General features: G+C 36.0%; 1 protein-coding gene across 8 annotated transcripts in view; it reads right to left on the reverse strand.

The window, feature by feature from the left end:
* The window catches only part of LOC126458388 (protein bric-a-brac 2-like), a 419,174-nt gene that overhangs the window by 177,812 nt on the left and 226,013 nt on the right, over positions 1 to 15,349 (reverse strand). The window contains exon 6 of one of the 8 annotated variants that reach the window (XM_050095382.1): positions 9,046 to 9,710. The exons of 6 other annotated variants lie outside the window; for them this stretch is intronic. In XM_050095382.1, the coding sequence (XP_049951339.1) occupies positions 9,448 to 9,710 (263 nt within the window). In that variant the 3' untranslated portion in view covers positions 9,046 to 9,447. Of the gene's footprint in view, positions 1 to 9,045; positions 9,711 to 15,349 lie in introns of those variants that run through there. One more of the 8 variants, XM_050095381.1, reaches the window with a different exon arrangement.

The following is a 15,349-nucleotide window of genomic DNA, read 5'->3' on the forward strand; positions in this document are numbered from 1 at the left end:
AGGATCACTGTGCTGCTATTCTTTTCTTGGCTGCCGAAGGACAATCATTGGTACACATCCACTGGGAAATGAAGAGTGTGTAATGGGGCAGCATGTCTGTCAAAAACCACCGCTATAGGAAACTGTGACAAGGGGAGCTCCTCTTTCATGACAACACATGTCCCCATATTGCAAATGTGGTAATGAAGAAGTTATATCAACTCAAGTGGGAGACATATGAGCACCCACCCTAGGGTCCTGATCTCTCCCCATGTGATTATCATGACTCCAGTTGTTTAAAAAAGGCTTTGAAGGGCCAACAATTCTATTGGAGGATGTGCAGCTGGAAGAGAGAGACTTCTTCACACAGCAGGACATGGCATTTTCTATCAAAAGGATATCTTCAACCTGGTGCACCAGTGAAATGATTGCCTGATTCTGGTCTGTATGGCCTTTGAACACAAACTTTTTGATCACCCCTCACAACAAAAATCTTTTGTGAGCAGTTGGTAATTTGAATTATCCATAGTAGTTTGCCAGATTAATATTTAAAAGGTTGGTCATGGACAAAATACGTGGGAGAAACATGCGATCAATAAGGGACCCGGGATGATTAAATAAGAAATTGCTATATTACGAGAGATCCCAGAAAATATGGAAGAGCTGGTCACCCTGCTTAGACTTTGTATGTGACAGAATTTTCAACGTGATATGTATTCCCATTCCTGAGAGAAAGGGATGTTAACAGACGGACAGACAGAGAGTCGGATAAAAAAATGACAAACTTTTTTTTTAGTGTGTTATAATTACAAATTAACGATTTTCAGATTTTTTTCCTTTAACTATACTGTGAAACTTTGTTTCTTGCCAAATATAATGAATCCAGATCAATGGGAAGTCCCATTCAGGTTTTAATGTCTGAGTTTGCAAGTATCAAAATATGTGAGAGCAATGGCCATATCTTTTGATTTCACTGGCTTAGAAGCTCCAATTTTTTCCACCCCCAAGGGACCACTGACATTAGTAAGTGGCATGAATTTCAGCTTGGTACATCCATCTGTTCTTGAGAAAAAGGGTTTCAGTAGTTGAACAGACAGAATGATGGAAGTGATCCTCTTGCCATCTGGGGTATGGAAGCCTAAAAATGGGAATGTTAGAAATTAAATTAAAATGTGGGATTGTAATCGTAAACACAGAAGAAAAGAACAAAATAAAAATGCTGAAAATAGGCAGGTAATCTTTGTGAAGGCTAACCAATGTGTAAAATAAGATGATGAAGACTGTGCTTGGCAGCATTTTTAAATTTACAAATGGTGTTGAATCTTGGACTTTAGAAATTTCTTTAGAAAGTAATACAATCCTATTTCCACATCTTCTGAAGAAGAAATGCCTTCATACTGTACCATGGCCAATATGTTTTGCTTTTATACTTTCTGATGTTTTATCTGCTTAATTGGGTAAATTTCAGCTTGATATGTCTTGCTGAAACATGCAAGGGGAGACAATCATATGTTTCAAACAAAGTGGCAGGCAGTTCTAGACACAATCATACATTTCAAACATAGTGGCAGGAACTTCCTGGAAAGTGTATTAAACATACTGGCTTACATTCTTTCTTGCCTTCACTTATTATTCTCCTCTCTCTCTTTTTGTCTCCCACTCTTGATATTTACTTCTGATATTTCTCATTTTCCGTTCCATATATCCAGTAAACAAAGATAATAAATATGTTGACAACAGGAATACAATAATGATATCAATTAACATAGATAAAGAATTACAAATTATTGGATTGCACAATGATGGAAAATAAACAGAAGTAGCTCAAAATGTTGTGCCTAGAAAGAAGGATCTCACCAGATTATAGGGTTGATATTAAAGTGAGTAAATAACAATGAAGGCTCACCATTATCTTCAGATCAATTTAGTTTATTAATTTCATAAATATGTAAATAACAATTGAAACAAACATTTTTTGAAAAAGTAGTATTAGTTCAGAAATATATTTATGCATTACAAAAACAGTATTTACATTAGACACAAAATATCCTGCTACCAAACAAACAAACTTTCAAACTGTCATTCATAATATCGAACATGTCACCAAATACAGGAGGTATACAACTGTTCAACAGATATAAAATGAATAGAAAGGTATTCAATAAATGTGCTTTACATCAACCACAATGTTAGTTTCAATAGAAAGAGATTCGAAATGAGCACATGAACACAAGGCATGGTAACATTACTGCCCACTACATGAAAAAAGTAAGTTTTCACAACAAAGCAATAAAGTAATTGTACATTCACAATCTAATTTTCATAAGTACATGAATTTCCTCCTAATATTGCAATAATCAACTACTTTCCTGAAGCTTTATTGCATTTACAATGTCTTTTCCCATTTTTATGATCAGCAACTGATAACAACTCCAAAATGTTCAATTGTAAGGAAAAACAAGAGTTATTGTTAACAGGCACATTATTGCAATCAGACAAATGCATCATTACTCACTCACTATGTTAAAACAGCAAGCATAAACTACTGTGAGGACTATTAAGTAACAATTTAGGAAATAAAAAATAAATAAAAAATATAAATTACTAACTTGGTCAAAACTATATGAATTGTTATTTTAACAAGAACGTACATAGCAAATAGAAAGGAAATGCAATATCATCTCAGCTACACAATTTTAAATAATTTGTAAAATGAAGAGCAGGAAAATGGTTTCACTTTTTCTCTGAACTCTCTTATTTGTCAAGAAATCTTCTCAGAGTGTTAAACTAAGCCATCACGCCCCCCCCCCCCTTTTTTTTTTTGAAAGCCGCTAAGAGTTAATTTTTAGGGATGCACTTAAATAGCATCTACTGATACTATTATGATTGTTCTTATATCAGAGCACTGATATGATTTAAGTATAAGCTATACAATTTCAATCCAAGGGTCTCTGTTAACAGAAAAATATTCACATATCCTAAGATATATGAAAATGATTAGCTCCACCACAGCATTGTCACTATGAGTTTCTATATTTAATATGAAACTGCGTGAAAAACGGATTTTATAATACTACCATCATTCATACAACATACACAAATTTACTGCACACATTTTTATTTTCTCACCTTGTAGTTTGAGCTCGTGCTCATTATCGGATATTAATTCCAATTACATCATTGTGACTGCACTATGATTAAAAAAAAAAACAAGAAAAGAGAGATGTATGATATTCTCATAACAGAAGCTGTTTACATGAAAGTACTAGAAATTGCAGAGACCGGAGGGTTTGCCAGAATTTACCTTCAGGAGGTGGAATACAAATACAACGTACAACTAATAGCTCTTTCCTCCAGGAGGAAAGAAGGGTTGATCAGGCAAGGTTACAAGGGAATGCCAGGTCAGTCAGACCACAGGATAAGAAGGGACTGGTTAGGAGGACAAGGAGAAACAAATATCATCATTTTCCCTGTCATCCTGTAACCTGAACGACCAGCTGTTCCTTTGTAATCTTCCCCCGACCCATCCCTAATAGTTCTGAAAGCTAGGTTAAGTGTCTGCACTCCTAAACATATCTGCTACGTGTACTGGAATTCAAAGTCCTGAAGATAAGCAGTGGCCAACCAGTCTGTATCCTTGTATTTTTATAGTCTTCTCAAGATAATTTTCCTTTTGATACAGTATGACAAATTATTCAAGTTCATGTATAAGCTTACGTCTGTACATATTTAGCCAATAACAATGTGCTATAGCTTTTAGTTTAATGATTCTGTATGCTAAAGATATATTTTGTAACTGACAAACCGGTTGCATACTTCATGTTACACTAGTAAATTCAGTAGAATAAATGCATAAATATGTAAACAACACAGGAAAGATCTGGCAAAGAAGCACTTGCACAATAAATGAAGATTAGAGTTTAATGTCTTGTTGAAGAGATGGAGTCAAGCATATTGTTCGTTTGAGCACTGTAGGTGGTATGCTACTGCAGTCTGCCAACCTTTGAACTGACTGACATTACCAGTTATAGAGACACTGGCACCGTAACAAGGGCTCCCAGCCACAGTGCAATGGGGCTTTTTTCACATCAACACATTACTTCCTGAGATGAAAGAAGTTATTTGTGTGTGGGAAAAAATTAAAAAAGACATTATTAAGTAAAGCAAAATCAGAATTTTATGTTTCTTTAAGTTATCTCACACATGGAAAGGACATTCACAATAATATTTTTGTAATGAACTACAGCCTGATTCACCTTCACCAATTTACAGAAACAGTGTAAAACCAAAACCACGATGGTTGGAAGGGGACTTGAAGTCCACTCCTCCAAAATGTGATTCCAGCACGCTAACCACTGCATCACTTTGCTCAGTGTACAATGCACAAATCTAGCATAAAGTATAATGTATGTTTCATGTGAGAGTAACATATATTAAGTGAAAAAGCAATTTGTCCATCACTTCTTTTTGTTGTTTGGTGTGAGAGAGCAAACTGATTATGCAGTTACAACAATACAATGGTAGATACAAGTATACATTGCAGGAATATACACCGAGCGAGGTGGCGCAGTGGTAGCACACTGGACTCGCATTCGGGAGGACGACGGTTCAATCGCGCGTCCGGCCATTCTGATTTAGGTTTTCCGTGATTTCCCTAAATCGCTCCAGGCAAATGCTGGGATGGTTCCTTTGAAAGGGCACGGCCGACTTCCTTCCCCACCCTTCCCTAATCCGATGACCTTGCTGTTTGGTCTCTTCCCCCAAACAACCCAACCCCAACCCAGGAATATACAAAGACTCATCTTACAGTATTTACTAATGCTCCAACTTTCACCAACTAGAAAACAAAATTTCCATGTGTATCAAAAGTGAAATTTCATCAACATCATTAGAATAAAGGACATCACAACAACTTACGTATTCAAGTTTAGATTACAATCATAGTACAGTCACAACTGTATTACGAATGGTTGCCTGAGAGTGAGTTGATGCTTAAAAACAAAGAAATAGACTGCAGTAATAAAATGCTCATTTCATGTTTTTATTCAAACGAACGATGTAATTTAGATAACCCTATTCCAGTAAAAGACTTAACTTGGACATTTCAAGAATGTGTAACAGTAACAACACACTTTTATCATAAAACATTCTAATCCCCAGTTTTTACTGTACAGTGCTGGATTCCACTGCCTGGCATGGTAGTTATCACCTTGAAAATTATATCATTTTAAGTCTTTCTCTATGAACCTTTTAAATATTTGCAATACAATATGCCAGCGGAGTTACAAAATACTACCAAGTGAAAGACAAACTCTCCCACATCCAATCTGTCAAAAGTAACATACAGCTTGGTTGTTTGACGTAACTAGTGAATTAACTTGAATTTCAGAAAATAAAAGATGTGTGGATTTTCCGTTGTCTCATTATCAGTGTCAATATGTAAATACAGTTTCTCATGAGCTCTCCCACTGAAAATGGAACAGCAAATCGTACAATTGTATCTTTCCTTTGTGTATGTTCAAGTGCTATTGGAGATACACCCTACACAAAAAAGACTTTGCCATGTATGCGACAAGCCGGTATCCAATTCAGTATTTGAGAATAATCTTACAGTTGAGCTCAACATGAAATCACGTTAATACCCTTCCCATACATAATTTTCTTTTTAAATAAAAAAAATATATTAACTGAGACAGAAGATACCAGCAGCACTGATAGAACACAGTCAGTTGGTACAATGAAGCCATGCAGACGTGTATATCTATGTCTTTTCTCAAGGATGACAACATCCTAAGGCTTAAAAATGTTTTCAGTCTTGTTTATATGCCTGTCAACCGATCACCCCAACAATAAAGTGGCTTGTTTGCTTTACTCCTCCTATTATGTATCATTATTTGCACTGTACGCGTTGCATACAACCAGATTAAAGCAGTAAGTTTCAAAATAAAAGTTGCTTTACCAGAATTTTGCAACATAACAGACATGAACATAGTTTGGATAGTAGAGAAAAAATTAGAATTACTGAGAAACAGAAGACAGATCTGGTAAAACAAAATAGAATTTTAAAACATAATCCTCTTGATAAAATCCAGGTACCACATGTTTGTTTTAGTAAACACAAAAAGTACTAATTATTCTCATGTCTGTAACACTTATATACAGTTTACCTGTCCCTATTGTTTACAGCCCCATAACCACAGTTACCATCAGCTAACTCTACTTTGCACTTTAAAAATCACATTTATTCTGAAACATCACGTTTTAATTAAGTACTAGAGGTTTGTAAAATTTCTGTACCACACTCCTAATTCACCTTGGAAACCAGAGTTAACTCCTGTTGCCACATTTTAAATTTTTCCAAACTTACTTATTTCTTTGTTCATCAATGAATGTATCTTTGTTCTAGATTTATTTTCAGTTGTACACTGTTATTGTTTTCATTGTATAACCTATTACGACGATAACTCATATTGATAAAAAATGCAAATATCACAGTATGTTAGTTTGGTAACACCAATCCTCAATCCTCATAGCATAACTGTTTATGGTGCATACATTCATGGAAAAAATGACACTGAAGGTATGATGGTTCTGCATTTACTTTTCTTGACTCTCGTAGATTTGATAAAATTTTGCAACTGGAAAAACATAATGATATGAGCAGTTCCTACAAGGTATTTCTCTATATGTGTCTGTAATATGTCAGATGAATCCCAACCATCACACTAAAATTGAACACTGACGTATTTTCACAGCACCTCCACTGTTTTCATTGGACTTTTTGTTTTATACATGGCCTGGAGTACATTCAATAAGTATATTTCTGGTCTGTTTAATGACAATAAACAAAATTATCAAAATTTTTCTTTTGTATTTTTTTTCTGTGTGCAATTTACACACACTAAACATGAAAAAATTTGTCATGAGATGAATCTTCAAAAATGCTGTTGATTCTGGACAGTTTTACTACTTTGCCTTCCTGTAACTTTAGGACACCATCACAAGCTAACATTTTAAGTGTGAAAGCTACTTTCATACAGCCGCTCTACACTATCCTTACTCTACACTATCCTTAAACATTTCCATAGGTAATGCTAGCTTCCCTATAAAAAGCTAATTACTTCTGTTAATTGACTATTCCAGTACAAAATGTAGAGGCCAAACTTCGGTGTTGCCTAGCATGAAAGAGAAAGTACAAGTAAAAAATGTGTAGCTGACACAGGTCTTGTGACCAAATCATATAAACATAATTTTCATTCACAATTAGATTTTTTAAAGAAGTAATCACTAGCTACATCAATTTTTGTAGTAATGCCAGTTATCATCATGTCCATATTGCTGAAATCATTGTGATAATGACCACCATCATCATTAACGAAAGACAATGTGTTGCTGCTGCAGGCGTTCATCTGTGATTCTTTGCCATCTGCAACCTGTGGTTATAGCTTTTACAATTCATTCCACTGATCACACTCTGCAATATTGATGTTCTGTGCCTATCCCATGATTTTTTCTTTGTGGTATTCTTTAAAAAATTATTGTGCTGAATTAGATGCCCAATCAATTTGATTTTTCTATTTTGTATGATGTTAAATCAGTGACCTTTTTTCATTGACTTATTTTTACAGTGTCTCGGAGGTCATTTTACTACAGTTCTCCACATCTACACCCCAGTGCTTCTAATTTGTTCTCTTACTGTTTCCCTGGAGTCTTGGGATTCACTGCATAACTTAAAACACTAACTGAAAAAAATTGCTGTGTTGACACTGAGTTGGTAATATTCTTTTTCATTAATTTATGTAGCAGATACATAACCTTTTTGGGAGTACTGACAATTATCTTAATATTGTGAACTGAATTGTTTACCAGAGGCATAAGAGGAGATATTAGTATTTAAAGTCCACAAAATAATGACATGACAACATACTTCAAGGAGAATAAAAGAATGGAATATCCCGGTGTATTATACTCTACATGGGCATTCTCTGGAAAAGGTGAAAATTTAGTGTAGTAAGGTGTTTTTCTTTCAAGAAAATTATTTAAGTCAGCATTGCCCAGGATTTTAAAAGGTTTAGATATGGAAGTTTCATATGGCTACTTACAAGTCATCATTCATCTTCCAAAATATTACAAAAGATATTTTTTAAGAGAAGCTCAAATACTACGGTATCAAGAATCTTGCTGGCAACTGATTTTCATCTTATCGAACTAAAAGAATCCAGAAAGTTTAATTAAGAAACCCAGGGGGGGATCCACATTGAAACATCATCTTCAAAAATGGGAATAATCACTACAGGAGTACAACTAGAAACAACACTGAATCCGCTATTGTTCTTGTTATATTAAGTAATCTTATATCGTGTATGCAATAAGCATATCATGTGAGGATTAAAAACTTGACAATGTAAATAATATTTTCTTGAAGATTAATAACCAGTTCTCTGCAAATGGACTGTTGCTGAACTGAGAAAGAACACATTACATGCAATTCAGGAGGCCTGATAACACGAGTGTAAATAAATAAAACAATATTCTAAATTCTTATATATCTACATTAATAAGAATCTGGAATGGAAGTCACATGATACATATCATCTTAAACCTCTCGGCTCTGCCACTTCTGGTTTATGGATAAATCAGATTTTGGAGAGGAAATAGTCAAACAGTTGGCTTAATTTTCCTATTTTCACTGTTTTATTTTATAACTTGTCATCAAGGAAGAAAATGTTTGTTACACACAAGTTCGTAACAAGTGTGGTGTCCACTCTAGAAGCTCCTATAGACAATTCTTTAAACAGTTGGGTGTACCAATAACTCTCACTGTGCATTGACTCCCTTATGGCGTTTGTTGTCAATAATAAATCACAGGCTGGTAACAACAGTAACATTCATAAATATATTACAAGAAGAAATTATTTACACTATCTTTCACTCAACCTTAGTGTGGCACAGAAAGGAGAGAGTTATTCATTCATAAAAATCTTAGAGTACCTACCCAGTGAGGCCATAGATACTAAAATTAACTTCAGATAACACTTTCATTATGACTCCTATTCCATAGAAGAATGTGTGTGTGTGTGTGTGTGTGTGTGTGTGTGAGAGAGAGAGAGAGAGAGAGAGAGAGAGAGAGAGAGAGAGAGAGAGAGAGAGTCACATAAATGGGCCACAAATTTCCATTTTTTCATCGAGAAAATGTACGATAATTATAAAACTGACTTGTTTCAATCACAGCGAGAGGTCGCTATTATGATTCATGTAACATGCAAATAATGAAACTAAATTACACAATAAAAATGTTCAAACTATTTTAACCTAGAATATATTCACGAAAATGATGCAGAAAAGCTACATACACTATACATTTTGTAAAACACAATATGTCGTATATTTTTTGCAACTAATTATTACACCCACATTCTCATGTATATATCCACATTTATCTAACCAACAAAGATATACTGCCTAGTGTCACTGCCTGCCAGTCCACTCTGATCCACTAGTGTTTGGTTCTGGTTGCAAAACAACATGGTGCACTGTTACCATATGCTGTTTGACGTAAGACGTTCGACAAAGTACCACTTGGCATATGGGGCACCGAGTCTTTCCTTCATGCACAGGCATATGCTTGCAAAAAGATTCATAATTTCTGAATGTTTTTCCACAAGTCTGGCAACAGTGAACCTCTCTTGGGGCAGAATTGCGGTTGACATGTGCACACTTCAGCAACATATCTACAACAGAAAAATAAATAATTTTTTCTTTCTTTGGAAAGATATCCCTAGGTCTTTCTCATGTGTGTGCAGCAACTGCCAAGTTCACGAGACAATCAGGGATCACTTACACAGACCCTGTAGCACCAATGATCATTATTATACAAATTAAGATTCTTGATTTTTCAGTGACACTTAAGTACCAAAAGACTTTGATAGAAACCCACATTAAAAAAATCATCAATTTTCATAATACCCCAAGCAGGCAATACAATAGTGAAACATACAGTATATTTGCAAAAGTTGAATCTTAACCTCCATATATCCATATGGAGAATAAAACAAGCAAAGATGAACATATGAAGAAGAAAAATAGAACAGATTTTTCCTAACAGTTGTAATGATAGGACCAACACATCCCGTAATACAAGAATACCCTTCGTACAGTAGCCTCCACCTTACCATGGAAAAATTAAAAGACGAGAGAGAGCGAAACGCTTCTCTTCTGAATGACATCAGAGAGACTATAGGCTACAGCTGGTTTGCTCTGTATTTTTAAACATAAAGAATAGTACCAGTATACTGTCGTTATGCACGAGATGATACAATATTAGTTTTGATAATATGTGATTATACATCTCAAAAGTATGGTAAAGGTCTTCACTGTGCTATTAAAATCTTACAGATGCTTTAAGGCTCAACTTTAATCTAAATCTGAAATAATTAAAAACAAAGAGATAATTTCTGAGTACACTTCTGCAGTTCCTACAGGGCATATTTCAAAACATTCTGCCCGAAAGAAAACCACAGGATAGCATATGCCACTAATCATACCGAACATAAAAGAGTACTTGAGTAGACAACAAAAAATAATAATACAGTCACACTGGGCAATACTGGGCAAGTGTAGGGGCTGTGAATGTAAAGGAAATTAAGTTAACAAATAAAATCAACATGCTATAAACCAATGTGTAGTTGATAAAAGATGGCAATATTTGTGCTACGATGAATTTAACAATCCCCTAACAGGATGACATTAAAAAACATATATTTTCCAGGTTTACAGATCCAATAATGAAAATATTGATACTGATAACAAAGCCGTAAATTTTTGACAAAAATGCCAAAATTATGAATTTTGCCATTGATCTATTTCTTCGTTGTGAGGGCACGTCATTTAGCACAGGAGTTCATTGTTATTTGGCCACAATCAGTATGCCTGAGCTAAAAGGAAGGAAGATTAAAGTTTAGTATCCTGTCAACAGCACACTCATTACAAACGGAGCACAAGTTCAGATTACGAAATGATAACGCAGGAAATCCTTTACAAAGGGATCATCCAGATTGACTGGAGCAATCTAGGGAAACCATGGAAAACCTAAACCTGGATGGCTGGATGGGAATTTGAACACCACTGTCCTACCAAATGAGAGTCCAGTGTGTTAAGCAGTGCACCACCTGACTCGGTAAAAAGTTACTCTCATTCTGTGTGTTCTAGTTTTATTACAATATTTGCAATTATGAAATCTGCAATGTAGGTGACTTTTACTCTTTAGGCAGTCAAATAACTGACCAAGGGAGAACTAAAGAAGATACAAGGTGAAGACCAGCGACAGTAAGAAAAGGGTTTCTGACAAACACAATTTTGTTAATACTGAATAAAAATTTAAGTGTTAAAAAGTTTTTTCTGAAAATAGATTTCTGAAATGTAGCCTTATGTGGAAGTGAAATATGGCAACACTCAGTGCAAAAAAGAGGACACAAAATGGTTTTGAAATGCGGTGTTAGGGAAGAGTGCTGGAGATTAAATAGGTAGAACAAAATGAGAAGGAAAAAACTATATGAGCCAACTTGACTAAAACAGGGGATAATTTTGTGCAACACCTCGACAGGTATCAATGAATAGTCAATTTTATAAAGATGGAAGACTGCACTCAGCAGGTTGAAGTGGATGAAGGTTGCTGTCGTAATACAGATATGGAAAAACTTGCATAGGACAGATTAGTATGAAGAGCTGTATCAAACCAATCTTCGGACTGAAGACAACAACAACGACTAGTTGTATGACCCCAGACAATTATGGTGTGTTCACCTATATCATAGTTCTTGCTCCTTTGCAGAAAAGTTCTCCTGGGAGAAAATGTTTATTACAGTTTTCAAGGTATCAAATGAGGCACTCTGTTATACATTACACTGTTGCTAAGAATAGATGCATTTGCTAGAACACAGCAGCTATTTTATCACTTAACTATAATTACAATACAATATTATGTCTTTATCCCCAAGATATAAATTTCAATGTCCCACACTGATGTGAGAGTAGTTGGAAAGACTTTTAAGCCTGAATGCTATGTCAGCAATCAGCTTCCACATCTATCACATACATCAATCTAACCAACAGTTTTGACACAAAATAATATTTATAAAGCTAAACACTGTGGGATAGTCAATAGGTGACTGGCATTATTAATTTACCCAACAGAAAACAAATCTTTGTAATTGATGCAAATAAAAAAAGACTGACTGAATATTATAAACAGAGTGCATCAGGAATCTCAATTGAGACCTTTTCTGTTAATCAATTACGTGAGTCATTTGAAAGCTGTTTACCTTTCACAGGTCCCTAGTATAAAGAAAATTACTTCAAATGAATCCATCATATCTACATCTATACTCTGCAAACCATTGTAAAGAGCATGGTAGAGATTCACAAATCTAACCGACCATCACTGAAACCATCATGTAATATTGTTGGTAGTCTGAATGTAGCTCATCTGTTGTAATTGTAATGCTTAGAGTCACCCCACCAACAGCCACTTATGATGCTATTGTATCAAACTTATTATGTAGACACAAAGCCGGCCGCTGGTGGCCGAGCGGTTCTGGGCGCTTCAGTTCGGAACCGCGTGACTGCTACGGTCGTAGGTTCGAATCCTGCCTCGGGCATGGATGTGTGTGATGTCCTTAGATTAGTTAGGTTTAAGTAGTTCTAAGTTCTAGGGGACTGATGACCTCAGATGTTAAGTCCCATAGTGCTCAAAGCCATTTGAACCATTTTTGTAGACACAAAACATAAAAGCAATGTAAGTAAAAAAGAAAGCCAGAAACTCTTTTGGGGTATTAAAAAACTTCTGCTTAACTGTTAAAGGTAATGAGCGATTACTGCAAAGGTGACAGACATAAATGCGGTACATACAAATATCATCACGTAGAGGACTCATTCAACATAGATGGGCAATAAAGGAGGTGGTGTATAATGAATATGAGTACAGTATTTTGAGGATACCAAGGGGCAGATCACGGTTTTATTGCTTTCCCACCTTTACCCAAACATCTTTCAGCAAATCTCACAAATTTCAATCAATTTACACACAAAAATTCTAATGAAAATAAAATATTCTCAAAAAATTGAGACCTAACTTGTAAAGATGAACATAAGTAGATAATTTTACAATAACAGTTTAAAAAAAATGTAAGTAGCGAATGATTATAAGGAGCTCAAGCAATCATTCTCAAGTAATTTCACCTTTACGTATAAGTTTCCATTAGAGAAAGTACATTTGATTGAAAGTGTTATTAGGTCCACGTTATATGCGATAGCATAAAGAAAGCTGCTTATTACACACAAGGCAGACGGCCATACAATGACCAAATGTGGAACTGCACTGAGGTGACAAAAGTCATGGGACAGCGATATGCACACATACAGACAGCGGTAGTATCACATGCACAAGGTACAAAAGGGCAGTGCATTGGCAGAGCTGTCATTTGTACTCATGCAATATATGTGAAAAGGTTTCCAACGTGATTATGGGCATACGACGGGAATTAGCACACTCTGAATGCAGAATGGTAGTTGGAGCTACACGCTTGGGAAATGGAAATCATTAAGGAATTCAAGCAATGGAAAATCCAGGATGGAATGTAACAATATTAGAGAAGGAAAGTTGCTACTCACTATATAGCGGAGATGCTGAGTCACGATAGGCACAACAAAAGGATTCACACAATTATAACTTTTGGCCATTAAGGCTTTTGTCAACCATAGACATACACACACACACACACACACACACACACAAATGCTACTCACAGACACATCTGCAATCTCAGACAACTCAAACCACACTTCAGTTGCCTGAGACTGCAGGCATGTGTGAGAGTTGCATTTGCGTGAGTGTGTGTGTGCGCGTGTGTGTCTATGGTTGACAAAGGCCTTAATGGCCGAAAGCTATAATTGTGTGAATCTTTTTGCTGTGCCTATCGCGACTCAGCATCTCCGCTATATGGTGAGTAGCAACTTTCCTCCTCTAATATCATTAAGGAATTCACTATTCTGAAATCCACAGTGCCAAGAGTGTACTGAGAATACCAAATTCCTGGCATTAGCTTTCACCATGGACAACGGAGTGGCTGATGGCCTTAATGTAATGACCAAGAGCAACGGCATTTGTGCAGATTTGTCAGTGCTAACTGTCAAGCAACACTGTGTGAAATAGCTGCAGAAATCAGTGTGGGATGTATGATGAATGTATCCATTACGACAGTGCAGTGAAATTTGGTATTAATGAACTATGGCAGCAGACAACCAAAGAAAGGTGCCTTTGTTAGCAGCAAGGTATCGCCTGCAGCACCTCTCCTGTACTCTTGACCATAACAGTTGGACTCTGGGTGACTAGAAAACCGTGACCTGGTGAGACGAGTCTTGATTTCAGCTGGTAAGAGCTGATGGTACAGTTCGAGTGTGGCGTAGACCCCCTGATGCCATGGATCCAAGTTGTCAACAACACACTGTGCAAGCTGGTGGTGGTTCCATATGGTGTGGTCTGTATTTACGTGGAATGTATTGAGTCCTCTGGTCCAACTGATCATTGACTGGAAATGGTTATGTCTGGCTACTTGGAGACCATTTGCAGCCATTCGTTGATTTCATGTTCCCAAACAATAATGGAATTTTTTATGGATGACAAAGTGCAATGTCATCAGGAACAATTGTTTACAATTTGTCTGAAGAACAGTCTGGGCATTCGAGCAAATAATTTGGCTTGTCCAACAAAGAGCCCAATGAATATATATGGGGCTTAACTGAAAGGTCATTTCGTGCACAAAATCGTGCACTGGCCACATTTTCACAATTATGGCTGGATATAGAGGCAGCAAGCCTCAACATTTCAAAGAGGGCTTCCAATAACTTGTTGAGTCCATGCCATGTCAAGTTGCTGCACTATGCTGGGCAAAAGGAGGTCTGAAACAATCTTAAGAAGTATTCCATGACTTTTGCCACCTCAGTGTAAGGTACTGTTTTAAGATTTTACAGAGAATTTGACTACTAGAGTCATATTAGTGCCTCAATATAACTTACCTTTTTACAATAAATACAAATACAAAATACACTCAGAAATGACAGTTAGATGGATGGGGTAAGCAATATGTACTTTATTATTTAACAAGTGGAGAAGTAAACACGTAAGTAGTAAGCTTCATAAAACTTCAGCTTGCTCTCTGCCTCTGTGGGTCCTATCATTTTTGTACAAGATATGCATTTTTTCGTATAGAATTGTTTAAATTCAACTTTTATGGATTAAAAATGGTGCACAAGGGTAGAGGTGGAGGGGGGGGGGGGGGGGTGAGAAAGTGAGACTCATATGGTAAGTTAAAAT

This window comes from Schistocerca serialis, chromosome 2, assembly GCF_023864345.2.
Source record: "Schistocerca serialis cubense isolate TAMUIC-IGC-003099 chromosome 2, iqSchSeri2.2, whole genome shotgun sequence".
NCBI lineage: Eukaryota > Metazoa > Arthropoda > Insecta > Orthoptera > Acrididae > Schistocerca > Schistocerca serialis.